The sequence below is a fragment of the Tamandua tetradactyla genome, chromosome 7 (genome assembly GCF_023851605.1).
Source record: "Tamandua tetradactyla isolate mTamTet1 chromosome 7, mTamTet1.pri, whole genome shotgun sequence".
Classification (NCBI taxonomy): domain Eukaryota; kingdom Metazoa; phylum Chordata; class Mammalia; order Pilosa; family Myrmecophagidae; genus Tamandua; species Tamandua tetradactyla.
In genome coordinates, this window is record NC_135333.1 from 17792034 (window position 1) to 17809657 (window position 17624).

A 17624-nucleotide genomic window follows, 5' to 3' on the forward strand; every position below is an offset into this window, starting at 1 on the left:
AGAATTCTTTTTCTCTCTTTTTAAGATGTGAAAATGGAGATAACAATTCCACAGTACCTGTTAGCTAACAGGCAGAGACCTCACTAACTAAATTCTTGACACATAAATAACCATGCACCCACAGCAGAAAAGTATATTACTTATTTAACACACCTTTCCCTGCCTTATCTCAAAAATTTAAAACCTTAAAACCCCGTAAGTCAAATGTACAATTATAGCTATTTCTTCCTACTATTATTTAAAATCAGAGAAGAACAAGAAATTGACAACATTAAATGAGTCCATGATTTCCAGGAAGAGTTGAAAATGCAAAAAATAAAAATAAATAAATAAATAAGAGAGTATCCCTAGAGAAAAAACTCTCCAGGGGCATGTGAGCACAGCAAATGACTGGCAGAGATGTATGTTGTTAGTTTTCCTAGACCACAGAATTCATCACAATCATGAAAGGATGGTGCTCACAATTTTAGGAGTCTATTATTTAGGATTAATACTTGATTGCTTAATATATAGACAAAATTATCACTAAAAAATGTTGAGGCTTATTTGGCCTTTTTTGTAGTTCCCAGACCTCCATATCTTAGTTTTATAAGCAAAACTAACATTTTCTCAATTGTGATACTATTCACAGGTACTGTGCCTAGATATAGTTTACTTCCCCAAAAGTGAAAATTTTAAATTACAAAATAGATAAGTCAGAGTGATGCCATAGAGAAAGAATAATTTATGCCAAAATTCTGATTCTTATAGAGTATAGATTCTTATAGAGTAACTGCCCTTTTAAAATTAAAAACTGCATGACTCAAGGGAAATTACCACATATTTATTCTTTTAAAAGAGGCTAGAAACTTCAAGCAAAAACAGTACAGTTTTGCTTTCAAAACTACAATTTTTACTTTCATTGTTAGCAGAGAATTTTAATCGCATCCTAATTACAAGAAAAGTGTTTGGAATTTAAAAAACAGTAGTTATATGCCACTCACTGCACTTCAGATGGTTCTGACCTTTTTCAGGAGACTAATTTTCCATTTTCATCTCTCCTGCCTGAACTATTGCCAAGACTTGATAACTGGGCTCCTTCCTTCCAGTCCCTTTACCCTTCAATCTACCTTGCAAACTATTACCAAGTTATCTGTCTATATCATCATAATCACGTTATTTCCCTGCTTGAAAACTATAAAACAGCTCGTTGTTTATTATAGAATAATTCCAAACTTCTTAACAGAGCATTCAAGAAACCCCACAATCAAACCTCATTTCACCTTTCAAGTCTGCTGCACCATAACAAAGCTCAACAGCCCCCATGCTCCAGGACAAAGAATAAACTGTGTCTGTTCTACAGACTCTGGGACATTCATTCATATTGCTTGCTCAATCCCTCTACTTAACTGCCACCAAAATTCAATCCAACCTTGCTCAGCACAAATTCCACTTTTTTCATGAAGATGTTTTCTAGCCTTATAATCATAACTGCATATTCATTCCTTCACTTGCATTCCTGCTATACACAGGTTTTATCTCTAAAGTGATATATATTTTATCATGATTAGTAGCATAGTTTGACTACTGGAACCAAATAACCCTGGTACATATCCTGGGAGCATATATGTCTGGAACAATCTGTCTGGTGGTGGTATGAGGGACCTGCTGTCCCAGAACTTCCCTGTGTGTACAAGCAGCTCAGAGAACCATCCTATAGAGCACTGTAAGACATCAGTCAGATCATGGTGCCTGGGGCATGGGATTGCTGGCTATACATACAATGCAGTGTCCAGGACTATGAAGAAACTGTTTTCTAGGGAAGAGGGGACATTTCTATTCAATGTAAATGGAGGAATTTCAAAGGCCACTCATGTATATTCAGCTATTCTTTAAACTCTTTCCATGCATAAGGTCTGAAGGAGAACCTTGTCACAGTCATCTGAAAAGACAGGGAAAGGTGTTTTCTTTTTTCCTTCTTTTTTTTTTGTTGTTGCTGTTAGCTCCTGGCAATCAAGGAAAACTCTACCATACCACTACCTGGATGCATGCTTAAAGAACAGACATCTCAGAATCTAAATTCCAGTGATAACACCATAAATTTCAAACTGCCCATGTTTCAACGAAAGATTACAGAGTATACAAAGAAACAGGAAGTGATCACCCAGGTAAAAGACAAGAAACCATCAATGAGGAGGATCAAACCTGGAACATACCAGACAAAGACTTTTTAAAAAATGACCCAAAATATGCTCAAAGAGCTCAAGGAAAACATAGTCAAAGAACTAGAAGTAATTAGGAAAAATAAAACAGAAGAACACTCAAAAATATCAATATAGAGATTTTAAATTGTGAAAAGGAATGAAATAGAGATAAAGATCACAAGAAAGTAAAAATTCCCTAGCATATGGGAACTTGCATAAGAAAGAATCGGTGAACTTGAAGATTAGACAACTGAACTCATCCAGACTGAGAAGCATAAAGAAGAAAGGATGAAGAAAAGTTAATAGAGCGGAACACGATCAGAAACCATGGAGGCTAGAAGAAAGTGGCACACATTTTTCAAGTGCTGAGAGAAAAGAACTGCAACCCACGAATTTAATATACAGAAAAAAATACACAGGAATGAAGGAGAACTCAAGAAATTCAGATATAGAGAGTAAAAAGACAACCTACACAATGGGAGAAAAGAGTTGGAAATCATTTAGCTAATAAGATATCCATAATTTATAAAGAAATCCTACTACTCAAACACCAAAAAGACAAACAACCCAATTAAAAAATGGCCAATACACATTTCACCAAAGAAGATATACAAATGGCCAAAATGCACATGAAAAATGTTCAACATCATTGGACATTAGGAAAATTCAAATCAAAACTACAATGAAATACCCACTAGAATGGCTACTATTTAAAAATGGAAAATAGTAATTATTAGAGAGAACGTTGAGAAATAGGAACATTCATTCATTGTTGGTGGGAATATAAAATGGTGAAGTCACTGCTGAAAACAGTTTGGCAGCTCCTCAGAAAGTTAAGTATAGAATTAGCATAGGAACCAGCAATCCTACTTCTAGGTATATTACCAAAAGAATTGAAAGCAGGGATTCAAACAGACATTTGCACACCAAAGTTTATAGCAGCATTATTCACAATTGGCAAATGATGAAAGCAGCCAAGTGACCATCAGCAGCAGAACACATAAAGAACATACGGTATATATTATACAATGGAATATTAATCATCCGTGAAAAGAAATGAAATTTTGATACATGCGACAAAATGGATGAAACTTGAAGACATCTTCTTGAATGAAATAAGCCAGACATGACACAAAAAAGAGAAATACTGTATGGTCTCCTGATAGAGATAACTGGAATAAGCAAATTCATAGGGTCAGAAATTAGAATATAGGCTACCAAAGGCTGGGATGGGGGTAGGGAATCCGTTAATTCTTAAATCAGTGCAGCTTCTATTTGTGCTGATGGAAAAGTTTTGGTAATTTATAGTGGTAATGGTAACAACATTGTGAATATAATTAACCCCAGTGAATTATATATCTGAATGTAGTTAGAGGGGAAATTTTCAGATGGTATATATTGCTAGAACAAACATCAAAAACAAAACAAAATATAGGACTGTACAACAAAACAGTAAACCCTAATGTAGACTATAAACTATAGTTAATTGAACTATTATAATATATCCTTTTTAACAACTGTAACCCACTCTTACCACAATAATACAAAATGTTTAAAAGGGGCAGGTAGATGGGAATGCTGTATTTTCTGTGTGATCTTCTGCAAACCTATAACATCTCTCATAATATTTTAAAAAGAAGGAATTCAGAGATAAAAGAAATTTAAGCAAATTTGAGCAGGCCATGTACCATAAAAGAATGGCTGAAGGAAGTTTTCTAAACAGAAAGGAAAAGATAAAAGTATATCTTGAAAACTCAGGAAAGAAAAAAGAACAATGAAAATAATTACAAGATAGGTTAAATATAATAAATTTTCTTTCTCCTCTTGAATTTTCTTGAAAGTTTGTTTGATGATTTAAGCAAAAATTGCAATACTCTCTGATTGGTTTTAAATGTATGTAAAGGAAATATTTAAGACAATTATATTATAAACAGAAGAGTAAAGGGACATAAGGGAGTTAAGATTTCCATATTTCACTCAAACTGGTAAAACATGACACCAGAGGTTGTAATAAATTATATATATATATATATATAATGAAATACATAAGAAATGCAAAAAAACTGTACAGAAATATACCCACAACACTAAAGACAAATTATGATGAAATTCTAAAATGTCCCAGTAACCTACAGAATTACAGGAAAAAGAAATCAAGAAATGAAAATCAGAGAAAACAAAAAGTAAAACGGAAGACTTAAACCCTAAAATATCAATAATGACATTAAATGTAAGTTAAATATATCAATTAAAAAACAGAAATTGGCAGAGTAAATTGAAAACCATGACCAACGCTATCCACCAGAAATTCACTTCAAATACAATAATATAAGTAGGTTAAAAGCGAAAGGATGGAAAAAGACATACCATGCAAACATTTGTCAAAAGAAAGCAGTAATGATTACAATAATATCAGGTAAAGTAGATTTTGGAGTAAAGAAAATTACCAGAGACAGAGAGAGACACTGCATAATGATAACAGTCAATCTTGGGTCAATCTACCAAGAAAATATACACTAAATTAAAAAAAAAAAAACTCTACAAAATATGTGACACAAAACTGACAGAATGAATGGAGAGATCCACAATTACTGTTGGAGACTTCAACATCCTTCTCTCAACAACTGACAGAACTATACCAAAAATCAGCAAAGATACAGAAAAACTTAACATCATCAACCAACAGGATCTGTTGAACACCTCACCTAAAACAGCAAAATACACATTCAAGTGCCCGTGGATCATATATAAGAGACACCATATCATGGGTCATAAAATACAAGTTAGAAGAGTTGAAATCATACAAAGTATGTTCTCTGAATCAAACAAGAAATGAAGAACAGAAAGATAACAGGAAAATATCCAAGCACTTGGAAATTAAAACACACACTTCTAAATAATCCAGGGGTCACAGAAGAAGTCTTAAGGGATGACTCAAATAAAAAAAATCAAAATGAAAATGCAACACATCATAGTTTGCAGGACACAGACAAAACAGCACTGAGAAGGAAATGTATTAAATGCTTAGAAAGAGAAAAATTGTCAAATCCATACTCCAAGCCCCACCTCAAATTTCTAGACAAAGAAGAGAAAAATAAACCCAAGGCAAGCAGAAGGAAGGAAATAATAAAGATAAGAAAAGAAATAAGCAAACTTGAAAATGTAAAAACAATGGAGAAAATTAATAAAACAATAAGCTAGTACACTGAAGGGATCAATAAAATTGACAAACATTAGCCAGATTGTCAAAAAAAGAAAGAAAGAAAACACAAATCACCAATATCAGGAATGAAACAGAGGTTATCACTACAGATGCTGAAGGCATCTGTTCTAGTTTGCTAGCTGTCGGAATGCAATATACTAGAAATGGAATGGCTTTTAAAAAGGGGATTTTAATAAGTTGCTAGTTTACAGTTCTAAGGCCGAGAAAATGTCCTAATTAAAACAAGTCTATAGAAATGTCCAATCAAAGGCATCCAGGGAAAGATATCTTGGTTCAAGAAGGCCAATGAAGTTTAAAAATTTCTAATTAGATTACATAGTGGCATGTTAATGATGCTATTCTCAAGTGTATGTTATGTGGGCTTTAAAACACACTCTCATTTCTCAACTGTCAATTCCCTATACTCCAGAAAAGGAATCTGGAATCTCTGCTCTATTTCTCCTTTATTAATCCCCTTTGTCCATCCATGGCAAAACAATCAAATCACATGCCATAAATATTATCGAAACATTTGTTTAAAAAATGATTAATCCTAATTTTATGATTACCTATCTATGCATTCAATTTCAAAATTCTTGATATATGTATAGATGTTGCACAGAAAATCCAAACTGGTGAACAATGAGGACTATAAAGACCTTAAGGATAGGTTTATTCCCACAATTTTGCTTTGTTTAAGCTGATGTTCAAAAGAATTTGAATTTTTAAGCACAACCTAAGGAAAGAAGTAGCCAAGAATCTTGCTGAACAGTAGAGTGGCTGACCTAGGCTTTTAAATACGCCATGGACAATCCTCACAAAGATGTGGAAGAATTACCTGTACTCACTACTCAGTGAAGTAGCATTTCCTTTCATTAGGACTTAGAGTCTATTCATTATTTATTGGTTGATCGGAAGATAAATTAAACATGAGAAAAGAACGTATAAATCATTCTTTAATAACACTATAATAATATCTAAAGCCAAGATCTCTTTTAAAGAAGAAGAACACAAATGCATACAAAATTTGTTCTGCTAATAATGACCAAGCTACAAGTTCCAGGTCCTTGCTAAAATGTTTGGCAAAACACATAAGAGTGTAGGCTCTAGGAACTGGGAGCCTTGGCTTCGAAGTCCAGTTCTACTGTATTTGGTATGTGTCATCTCAGGCAGAAAACTTTCCTTTAAGCCTTGGTTTCTTCATCTTGAAAATTAGTAATATTACTGGTCTTGTACAATTTTTTCATGGGAATAAGAGATCTATGCCAAGGACTAAGCACATTTTCTAGTAAACAATATAAGCACAAAAAAAATCAGCTGTTATTAGTAGACCAGTACTAGCAGTAATTATGGTAGGTGAAGCTAAAACTGTGCAACAGAGAACTGAAAGGTAATTACACAATAATACCTCACATATCCACCCTCTTCATTGAATAAAATCCTTCAAAGTAGATTAATATCCAGCTAAAGAAGCTTTTGCTTTTAAGCAGCAAATCTTTTTATTCCACCTATCTGTAAAAAAAAAAAAAGATGCTTTTTAAATGTACATCAGAGAGTGTTGTTTACCAGGGTAGACAGTATCCTCCTTGGTAAGGCAGGGTCATTAATATCAATAGTTACTGTCTTATGATACAAAACAGAGATATTTTCAGAAGCTACGTAAGTGTGAAGGTTTCAGATAGTCTATCCGTTCAACGTCCTTAAGTACTGGGTTTTTCTTGCAGATGGTGAAATTTTGGGCAGAAGCTAAATCTCAGACACATTCAGGGGAAACTAAATTTTCCAGTCACACAGAGCTAACATCTGAAAAAAAGCATGACTTGAATCCCTAAGTGCCTGGGTCAGGAATCAGTGCTGCTTCCAGTAAACCATAGTGAACTCAGATGTTAATGAATTCAGACTATAAGCACTGCAAACTCTGCAAAAGAACTGTCAGGACTTGAATTCCATAGGATCAAACATAATCGAGGTCACAGACTACCGCTACAACAAGGAAGAATGGCCTAATAGTAAAACAAAGACAATTATTTCTCTAATTTTGCTTTGTGTTGACATTCAAAAAAATACTAATTTCTTAAGAACACCTTGACAGGGGAGGCACGCTGGAAGCTTACTGTACATTAGAGAAAAGCTGTCCCCAACGGAAAATTTCTGTAATCACTTGATTATTGCAAGTTTTTACTATTCTCGATTATCTGTTTCACTATTGTGGTAGCTAACAACAGCAATAACAGCTTATGTTTATTGTTTGTACAGTGTGCCAGAAACTGTGTTAAGTCCTTTACATAATCATAGGTCTCTTGAATGTACTTAATTTGCAAAGTGAATGAATCATATGCCAATGTAAGCAGTTGTTTTGAAATATTCATTTAAATTTATTAAGCAAATATCCAGAATTCATGAACCAATGTAAACACATTCAAAATTTACATTTACATTTAGCAACTTTTTTGGATTCAACACATGGCAAATAATACAGTACTAGTTTCTGTTTAAATCCTGGCCGTAGAGTTCTACATTCAGTCAAGACAATTTAGCCGAAAGTAATGGGAAACTTATTTTGGAACATAGATAAATTCCCTGAAAAGAAAAAAAAATATGCTTAGGACTATTATTTCCCTTCCTCAGAATCTTTTCTCTGTCTTACTCTCATTCAGGAAACTACCTTTAGACAAAAGGAATGGTCATACCAGTCACAAATCACCTAAGGCATCGCCACTCTCAAACCTAAAATACAACCAGATTGTTTTCACTTCTTTCCTCCAGCACCAGAGGAAAACTCTTTTTCTCAATAGTACAACCAAGTCTTCTCAATTTTCTGTCAAAGCCTGTATACCCAGGTGATAGCGAGCAGTCAACAGAAACCTATTTCAAATGTGAGTCTATATAAGTATATTGTTCTTTTCTGAACATTCACAAATACAAATTGGCCAAAATATCATGAAGAATGTTGAAATTGAAGACAAAGTAGGAGGGACTTAGAGATCTCAGTTCTAATCCTGGTGACTTTTTCATGGAGATAGAAAGAAGACAGAATCTCTGCATAGAAGCAAGAACAATACACTAGCTGTGCTACTAGCCTCTCAATCTCGTAAGTGACCTAAATGGAATCACTATAAGAAAAAGAAATAGTCACCAGAGTATCACAATATCTCACTAATTTGGGTAAACAGACAAAAAATTACCTTGGATTATAATATGCTTTTTAAAGGAAATATAGTTGTGGTACCTTCAATGCACACACAAGCACAAATCCTCAAATTAGATTACAGGTTTTACCTAATGGAGAGAGTTTTGGAGCCCTACCTAAAGAACAGGGATATTTGTAAGACAAATATTATTGCAGGAAATACATCCTCCCAAAAGACTCAAAAATAGATGTCTTTCTTATTAAATTTAGTCTTCTTGCAGTCTTGGTGATAAAACGGCCTTCCAAATATCTGTGCATTATGATACATTTTGAAAGAAAAAAGTTAAAGCAGTCCTATGAGAATTTCCACAGGTGTCAAATTAGAAAAGTAAACTCTCATGATTTTATATTAAATAAGAGGAAACTCTCTTATTTATAATTAGGACCCTATAAAAACTCCCCCCAGGCTCCATTCTTCTCATAAGTTGCACTGGATTCCTCTATCCAGCGAGTAAATCAACACCATTTACCTAAGTGTCTACAGGACCAAAGGGCACTGGATAAAGAAATTGAAATTTTATTTAATACAGAAAAGCTAAATTTCCCAAAACCCAAAAAGTCAGGCATTTCCTTCTTCACGCCATAGCATGGTTATCAAACAATTTCTGGAGGCTCCTATAAAGATTTATAACTTCAGCTGGAAGAAAAGCTAGAGATTTTCTTTTCCATTACCTGACTACTTATAAGCTACTTACTGCAGCCCAGCAGGCTCTCCTTGCCTGGCTCGAAAGCTTCCCTGTCAAGCTGACAAGTGGTGATGTATCCATACCCACCAGAGTACAACTGAAGATTTGAGATGCTGCTATTGCCACGTCGATGGCACTCTTCAATGCAAGGCTGTGGACTAAAGTGTTTCCCTTCAGAAGCAGCAAAAATTCTGAGATGGAAACAGCTTTACAGTCTAATCTAGCCCCTTCTCAATTCAATCTCCTACCAGGACAACACTGAAGAAGCAATGTGTTTTTAGTATATGAAGCTCATTTTCATGTTTGCAATAGAATAAATTTGATTGACCCATTTTTATTAAATTACAGTTTTTAATGAAATTCTATTTCACTATTATAACTAAAATATTGTAGCTGAAACTGATTAACTATACCCTGGAAGAAAATAATAGCAGACTTCACTAGTTCAAATACACAATGGGAAACTGCTTTTTCATTCATTAAACTACGTAAGAATGGACAAAGTAATATGCAGTCCCTATCAACTATTTCAAGACTCTGCTTTTTTCTTTTTCTTTCTTTTCTCTAGTCGGAGTCCATGTTAATGACAAAAGTATATCATAATTTAATTATCTGACACTGACTGGCAATCTATCCACTTCTTTTTAATTGGAATCATTTCATAGCACTATCCACGAAGGCCCACTTTGCATAACTAATAAACTTCATAAACAAGACCTTTGAAAAACTGCTGACTTTTACAGAAAGATATAAAACATGTGGACATAGTTACTATGGCCCCTCTTCACTGAAAACCAAGGAACACAAACTATCCCCCGCAATATTCATAAATGGCTAATTCTGGAAACAAAGAACTGTCACCCTGGCACAAAAAATGTACATGATTCAATTTATCTGCTACTTCAAATAGGCATCACTTAATGTATCTCACACATTATCTCAGAGTGAGATACATTAACACAATATCTCAGAGATGAGACCTTTTTTTTGTAAATGCCATGAAAAGTATTTCAGGAGAATGAGCCTTTCACTAACCTACCAAATTTAATTAAAGAAGGAGCAATTGTGCTCACTTTGGCAGCACATATACTAAAATTGGAATGATACAGAGAAGATTAGCATGGCCCCTGCACAAGGATGACATGCAAATCCGTGAAGCGTTCCATAGTTAAAAAAGAAGAAGGAGCAATTGCTTCTTAAAAATAGTATAGGAAATATGGTTATAGCCAAATGTCAATTTTCATGGCCTTAAGATAAAACATATACTTAATTTGCCTGAAAATGGTTTCAGGTCAGTCTCCAGAAAACAATTATTATTCTGGTAAATTGAGTTATGAAAGAGGGGTACATGGATTTATGTGAGTGGTATACATGTGTGTAGATGTCTGATTCCTGAAATTTGTACAAGTATCTCCTTTTAGAAAACAATTCCCTGGAAACTGAAAAATTTCAAAATAATTTTTAGGTTGGAACATGCCCTTTACAAAATGTCCGTCTCCTCTGAAGCATATATTTTCTAATAGAAACATGAATAAAATAATTTAGAGTATGACTCCATTCTCAATTCACATTTTAATTCACATACAATTTTTTAGGAATTTGTCTAAGTTAAAATGGTTTTCCCCAATGGCAAGTTCTTTTTCCTTTATAGGATACGAATATTATGAAAATTTCATTGAGAAAGCATCATACACAGTCAAATGGTCTGGACTCTAGCCATGGTCCTATTTTATTAGTTGGATATAATGAAAAAAAACATAGGCTTTAAAATCAGATCTCTGTTTCCATAAGAGCTTCACCATTGTAGCTACAATGTGACCTTGATCAATTTAATTAATTTTCTGAGTTTCAGGTTTTACTTATAAAATGAACACAATGGTAATAACACCCACCTTGCAAGGTTATCATGAAAATAGTTATGACATATGGAAAGAGTAAGAAGTAGCTCAATAAATACAAGTTTTTATTCACATAATTATTATGTATTAAATGTGGCAAATAATACCAACCTTCCTAATCTTACAGACTTGGGATCAAATTAGATCATTCTGTGGTACTTACACAATTAAAATGCACTGGAGAAATTACAGGTCATTTAAATTAATCTTACTTTTTAAAGGCAGGTGAAGTAGGCATCTGATCTTTGTTGGATTATAAAAGAATTTTTAAAGTGCCCTTTATTTATTCTGTTATCGAAGTGTGGTTACTGAATAATTGCTGTATTCTCACCAAATGTTCCTGCCTTCGAGGAACTTACACTCTTAAGGCAAGAAGACCAGGAAGCAATAAAGGTAAAAGATGAGGCTCTAGAGTCATATGACTGACAGTTTCTAGCTCAGGGACTTTAAGTAAGTAGCTCAAGTTTCTTGAAGCCTTGACTTTCTCATATGAAAAAGCAGGTAATAACATAACCTACCTCACAAATATGGTGAGGGTTAAATGAAACACTTCATATCGACTATTTACTACAATGCCTGGCTCATAGTAAGTGCTCAGTAATTGTTGCCTGTTATTATCTAATTAGAGACAATATAAGATTATATCTCATACAAATGAGGAAGAGGCTTAGGTTAAAGAGGATGCCCCCGAGTCTTGTCGCTATTAGGGAGTAGAGGCCAGAATTTTATTCCAGGTTAGTTCCAGGTTGGTATGGCTCCAAAGCTCACGTTCAACTCTTACACTATTTAGCCAACATTGTACCAGCAAAAACATTTTTTATTAATAAACATTTAATGAATGTTTACAATGTGCTGGGCAAAATGCTAGATTTGGGGGATACAATAATGAACAAGATAGAGGATATCCCTGCTCTTGGAGAATTTACATAACTGGGACAGACTAAAGACAGGATATAATAGGATAGCAGGCCATACAGGAGGAACAGGGAAGTGAATAAACATGTAAGTTTTTAGAAGACAAGAATCCAGGTAATAAAACTGCTTATATTACCTCATACTTTGACATATTCTCAAAACTAAAATTCCCAGAGACATCCAACTCAAGACATTTGAGTTTCAAGGCTTCAAGCTGCAGGAGTGTGAATGCATGAAGGAGAAAGAAAATGCTATGGCTTGGACATCAACAGAACAAAGGACCGCACATGCAGGGTAATTTCAAGGATTTCAAGAGTCCCCTGTACAAATAAAATCTTCTTCCCCACCAAATGCCAACCTTTTAAAGAAAAGGCACAACTTGTCCTTCTACAACTAAGGAAAAGACCATAAATGCACATGGCTTTCTTGTGGTTCAGTGGTAGAATGTTCGCCTTCCATGCGGGAGACCTAGGTTCTATTCCTGGACCATCCACCCCCCAAAATAAATAAATAAAAATGCACATGGCTTTTTTGGAACCAATAGCATCCTGGTAAGGTATAAATGACACATGACACTTTCCCTTGGGGAATTTTGGGAGACAACAGAATAAAAGAGACTTGAAGGGAAGCAGAGATGTGGAGAATCAGACTGGGAAGCAGAGAGAACAGAAAGGAAGTAAACTGGTTGAGGAATCTAAATAATGGGGCCTACACACCCGGGCTGTGATGGTCCCAGGAACCTATGATCAGCAAGACAGATAAATCAAGTGATGCCTTCTGAGCAGAAGAAGGAGAAGTACTGGGGAAGAGAGAAAAAAGAGAAAGAGGCAGCTTAAAAATTTCAAGTTCCCTTCAAACTGTTCCTAATTTAGTGAAGGTTTAATGGTGTTTTCTGTCTGATCACTGAAGCAACTTGACAAAGTGGCCCACAGACACCTCTGTGTGTTTTTTTGGAGTTAAACACAGGCCGTTTTCTTATTAATTTGCACATACGGATGTCAGTGCTTGGCAGAGGACAATCTGCTCAAGAATAATTAGATTCTCTCCTCACTTCTTGCTGGGTGACAGAAGCACTCGACGTATTTAAATATCACATTTTACTTCCATTTGAATCTATATGTTCGCTGATCAGGTTAAAGCTGGATCTGCATGGCACATTTTTCACTGTAAATAAACTGCCTCTGCAAACCCCCAAGGGAAGGGAGGGGATCCTGCTCTCTTAAGGCCTACAAAGGCTCGCCTTCACAAACTTCAGCAGCTTCGATGATTTATTGCTGGAGAAAGGGCATACCTCAGAGACTTCATGTCATGAACTTCAGGTTAAGCCATGGGAACAGACTTCATTTCGTGAGACTGAAGAGAAAAGCTGGAAATCAGCTCCCATAAAGAATCTGCCTTTATTACATGTTGAAAGCAATGTGAATCGGAACATGCTCTGTGGCTATAATTCCACCCTATGATCTCGAAACCAAGACTAAATGGTGGAGAAAAGGTTGAAGAAAGGAGAAAAGATGGGGGTGGGGAACAATTTACAGGTACTGCATGCCTGTTTTTCAACAAGCCTGGGCTAGGCACTTTACACAGGCCATGTCAAAGAAAAGGTTACTGAGTGACGTTTGCAATTAAAAGCACAATTCTGGAGGCTAGCCTCCCAACAATCTCCTAGGATCAGCCTTCCCTTACATAAGAAATAAGGTAAAATGTGTCACAACTGCATCATCAGGATGCTACAGCAGAGGTACTGCATCACCTAACTAGCCGAGGGCACTGGAAGTCTCTGCCTAGTGCTCTCAGTGGGTAGTGAGGAAGGCCCTACTTCCCATGGCAGACCCTAGGACAAATATAGAGGGTACATAAAGTGATGACTGAGAACTTGATTTAGCAATGTGGTTACCCTGACAGGAATCTTTAAATAGCATGGTGGGGACCAATGGGTGACTGAGTGAGTTTAAGAGAAAACAGCAGGAAGGGAGAGACAAGGAATAGAGACAACTCCTTTGAGAAGTGTTTCTACAAAGGAAACTAGAAAATAGGGCAGTAGCTGGAGGGATATGTGGGGTCAAAATTAGTATGAAAAATAAGGAAGATCTGATTTAAAATATATCTCTTGCTGCATTTCAATTGAATGAGAAAAAAAAATTGGCACTAAAAAGAAACTTGACTATCCAAATCAAAGCCCTTATTTTCTAAGATGAAGAAAATGAGATTCAGGGAGGTTAAGTGACAACTTGGTAAACAGAAACACACTTAATAAAGAGCAGGGCTAGATTTAGGATTCAGGAGTTCCATCCACATCATTTAGCCTTGACTATATCCACCACCAGGCAATGCCACTCCCCTCATGCCGCTGCCCCTGATAGCCAATTTTAGTTTGCTTTTGCTTTGCTTTCAGGGAAATGTTTCAAAAAAATGTAAAAGAAAGAATTACCAAATTGACTAAAAGAAGTGACTATTTCAGAATGGAAATTTTAATTACCTTCACCAACAAAGGGATTTTGTCTGCTCTATGACAGAACTACATTAAAAATAATGAGGCAGATAAAGAAAAGCTTTTATTATTTTAATGAATTCAAAATCTGGAAGCATTACTGAGATGAGCAATGAATTCATGGCCTTAATCCAATGTAATCACACTTTAAAAATCATTGCTTAGGACTTTTTCTGGTGCATCAGACAAAATCCAAAATATGTCAAATAGACTATTAAAATTAAATTCAAATCTTGAGTGCCCTCAAAGTAGAGATCAACATTATAAAGAACATCTTTGAAAGTACCACTATAAGACACTGAAGCTTCCTGATATTCAAACATGATTTTTTCTTCTATTATTTAATCCATGTTCTAAGAAACATAATGATTCTACACATTCTGTATTTGAATCAACTACTTACTTTTATGTGTGCAAGTAAATTCATTCATCCTCTGTTCTTTTGCATTCTCAGCTACAGAAAAAAAAATCACTCTCTAACTCACTTTGCTGGGGTATATGCTAAAGAAGAAAACACCAAAATAATATTTATCACTAAACATAAGTTTGCTATACATATGTGATAACCTTTAAAGTCTTAGAAAAAAGATCAAAATCTTTTCTTTTTCAAATAACCTGCATATCCAAAAAAAGTTGCCCAAAGAAAGTATATAATACAGGATATCTATAATAAACTTCCATTCTTTTACAAAATATATTGCATTTCTTGGCTATTAGGCTGTCACCATTCTGCCACAATCTTGACACATCAAGGTTAGATATTAGTACTTAAGTAACTGTGGGGACAAAAATAACTTTGATAAAGCAAAGTTAATTATGTTTAATTTATTTCATGGCTTTGGTATGTTTAACTATGTCTCACTCATAATGAAAACATTATTGAACAAAAAAAAGTAGGTCGGCAATCTCAGATTCAGCTTTAATTTCAACAAGGAATGGCAGTAGTTATAATTAAACTTAGAGAAAGAGTTCATTTCCCTCCAAGTTTGTGATCAAAATCAGCCATTCCAAATTACTCCAACATCTTGTCCCTGCTGTGATAAAATTATTATGCCATGTACACAGCCCCCAAAACTTCACTAAAAATCCAGTCTAGAATACAGAGCATCAGTCTGGCAAATTGCTTTATACCCTAAACTTGTAGCAGAATACAGAATAAATTTCAATAGGATTATGAATACTAAATGGATGACTGAATTAATAATTAAGCCTTTTTTGACTGGGGGTCCCACTACACATTTTATCATTTCTAGATACTCTCATCCTCATCTTCATATTGCTGTCTATAAGGAATAAGGGAAACAGATCATTACCCATCTTGCAAGTGGGCCTGGTAAGAAATTCTGATGAAGTATTGTCACGGTCAGGTTCATGTGTCAATTTGGCCAGACGGCAGTGCCCAGTCATCTGATTGCCTGTCTGTTGCCATGAGGACATTTCATGGACTTAAATCATGATTACGCTGGCTGCATCCACAGCTGATTACGTTTGTAATCAACTAAGGGGAGTGTTTTCTGCAATGAGTGATGCTTAATCTAATCACCAGAAAGTTTTAAAGGAGGGTTCAGAAGAGATAGTCACTCATCATGCTTCAGCCAGTGAGTCTCTTCTGTGGAGTTCGTCCAGACTCTTCATTGGAGCTGCGGATTTTGGACTCTTCCTTTTCCACAGTTACCCAGCCAGCCTCTCCTAAGAGGTCGTTAAGAACTTCATCGGAGTTACCAGCTGGTAGCCTGTCCTATAGACCTTGGACTCAACATCCCCATGGTTATGTGAGACACTTTTATAAATTTTATATCTACAGATATCTCCTGCTGATTCTGTTTCTCTAGACAAACCTAATGAATACAAGTATGTTTTTTCATCTATTGGTTAAAGTGATAGTTTATTCTTCTAATTCTAGACATACTGATGTTTCTGTTTGCATGAAACACAAGAATAATCCCTCTGGCCAGATTCAAGCCCAAACCAAGGATTTCTTCTCTGCAGACATGGAGGTAACAGACTCAGACTGTATCTGCCCAAAAAAAGGAAAGGCCTGACTCAACCACAAAAGGCACATGCAGAGGGGCTGCGGGAAGAAGACAGGACCATGCAGGTCACCATGGTCATGTACAAAAGGTTGGTTTCCCCACTAAAAATAAAGGCATGTTGAATATAATGCCCCCAGTTGACCATCCTAAAAGACATTGGAGGTAGTTTTAGATGAACAAGTGGCAGTTCAGAAGTTTGGGTTCCCTGTTGAAATGATATTCTACAGAGGTTATTACTCGTAAAATATTCTTCGGGGTCGGGGGGAACAGAGTCCAATAAATCCCCATTTTCTACATGTCATTATTGCTTCTACTTGAAGAATAGAGTTCCTGTTAAGTAGCGAGTCTTTCTGATATAACAGAAAAAATATGGGATCTGAGGCCAGGCAATTTAAAATCCTAGCCAGCTACTTATTAAACATAGTGCAATAAACAAGTAACTTTAACTTCCCTGAGTTTCAGTTTTCTCATCATTGAAATGGGGATAATAAATCTACCTTGAAAGATAACTGTAAGAATGAAAAAAATAAAACGTGAAAGGGACATAGTCAAAGGCCTATGGTAGACAGTCAATTAAAAAAAAGAATATTTGTTCATCTTATTCCCACAAAATCCACTCACTAGTAGACAGGATCAAACATCACTATATTAGATAAGCAAACACTTGATTAATTAAGCAAAATTATCTTCAAGGTCTTGTTCTAGTTTGCAAAATTATCTTTAAGTTCCTGTTCTAGCTTGCTGGCTGCTAGAATGCAACACACCAGAGATGGATTGGCTTTCAATAAAAGGGGATTTATTTAATTAATGTATAGTTCTTCAGAGGAAAGGCAGCTAACTTTCAACTGAGGTTCTTTCTTACAGGGGAAGGCACAGGGAGATCTTGCTGGACTTCTCTCCAGGCCTCTGGGTTCCAACAACTGTCCCCGGGGTGATTCCTTTCTGCATCTCCAAAGGCCTGGGATGAGCTGTGAGTGCTGAGATGAGCTATGCTGAGCTGCTTGGGCTGTGCTACGTTGAACTCTCTCA

The 17624-nt window shown here is 35.5% G+C and overlaps 1 protein-coding gene and 1 non-coding gene across 4 annotated transcripts in view; one reads left to right on the forward strand and one right to left on the reverse strand.

The window, feature by feature from the left end:
• The window catches only part of SMYD3 (SET and MYND domain containing 3), an 876127-nt gene that overhangs the window by 403775 nt on the left and 454728 nt on the right, over nucleotides 1-17624 (reverse strand). The window contains exon 2 of one of the 3 annotated variants that reach the window (XM_077168527.1): nucleotides 14966-15063. The exons of the other annotated variants lie outside the window; for them this stretch is intronic. Coding sequence (XP_077024642.1) covers nucleotides 14966-14989 — 24 coding nt within the window. The 5' untranslated portion in view covers nucleotides 14990-15063. The remainder of the gene's footprint in view (nucleotides 1-14965; nucleotides 15064-17624) is intronic. 3 annotated transcript variants of the gene reach the window in all.
• LOC143642931 (U6 spliceosomal RNA) lies at nucleotides 10327-10433 on the forward strand. Its single transcript, XR_013155990.1, has one exon. It is a non-coding gene; the product is annotated as a U6 spliceosomal RNA (small nuclear RNA).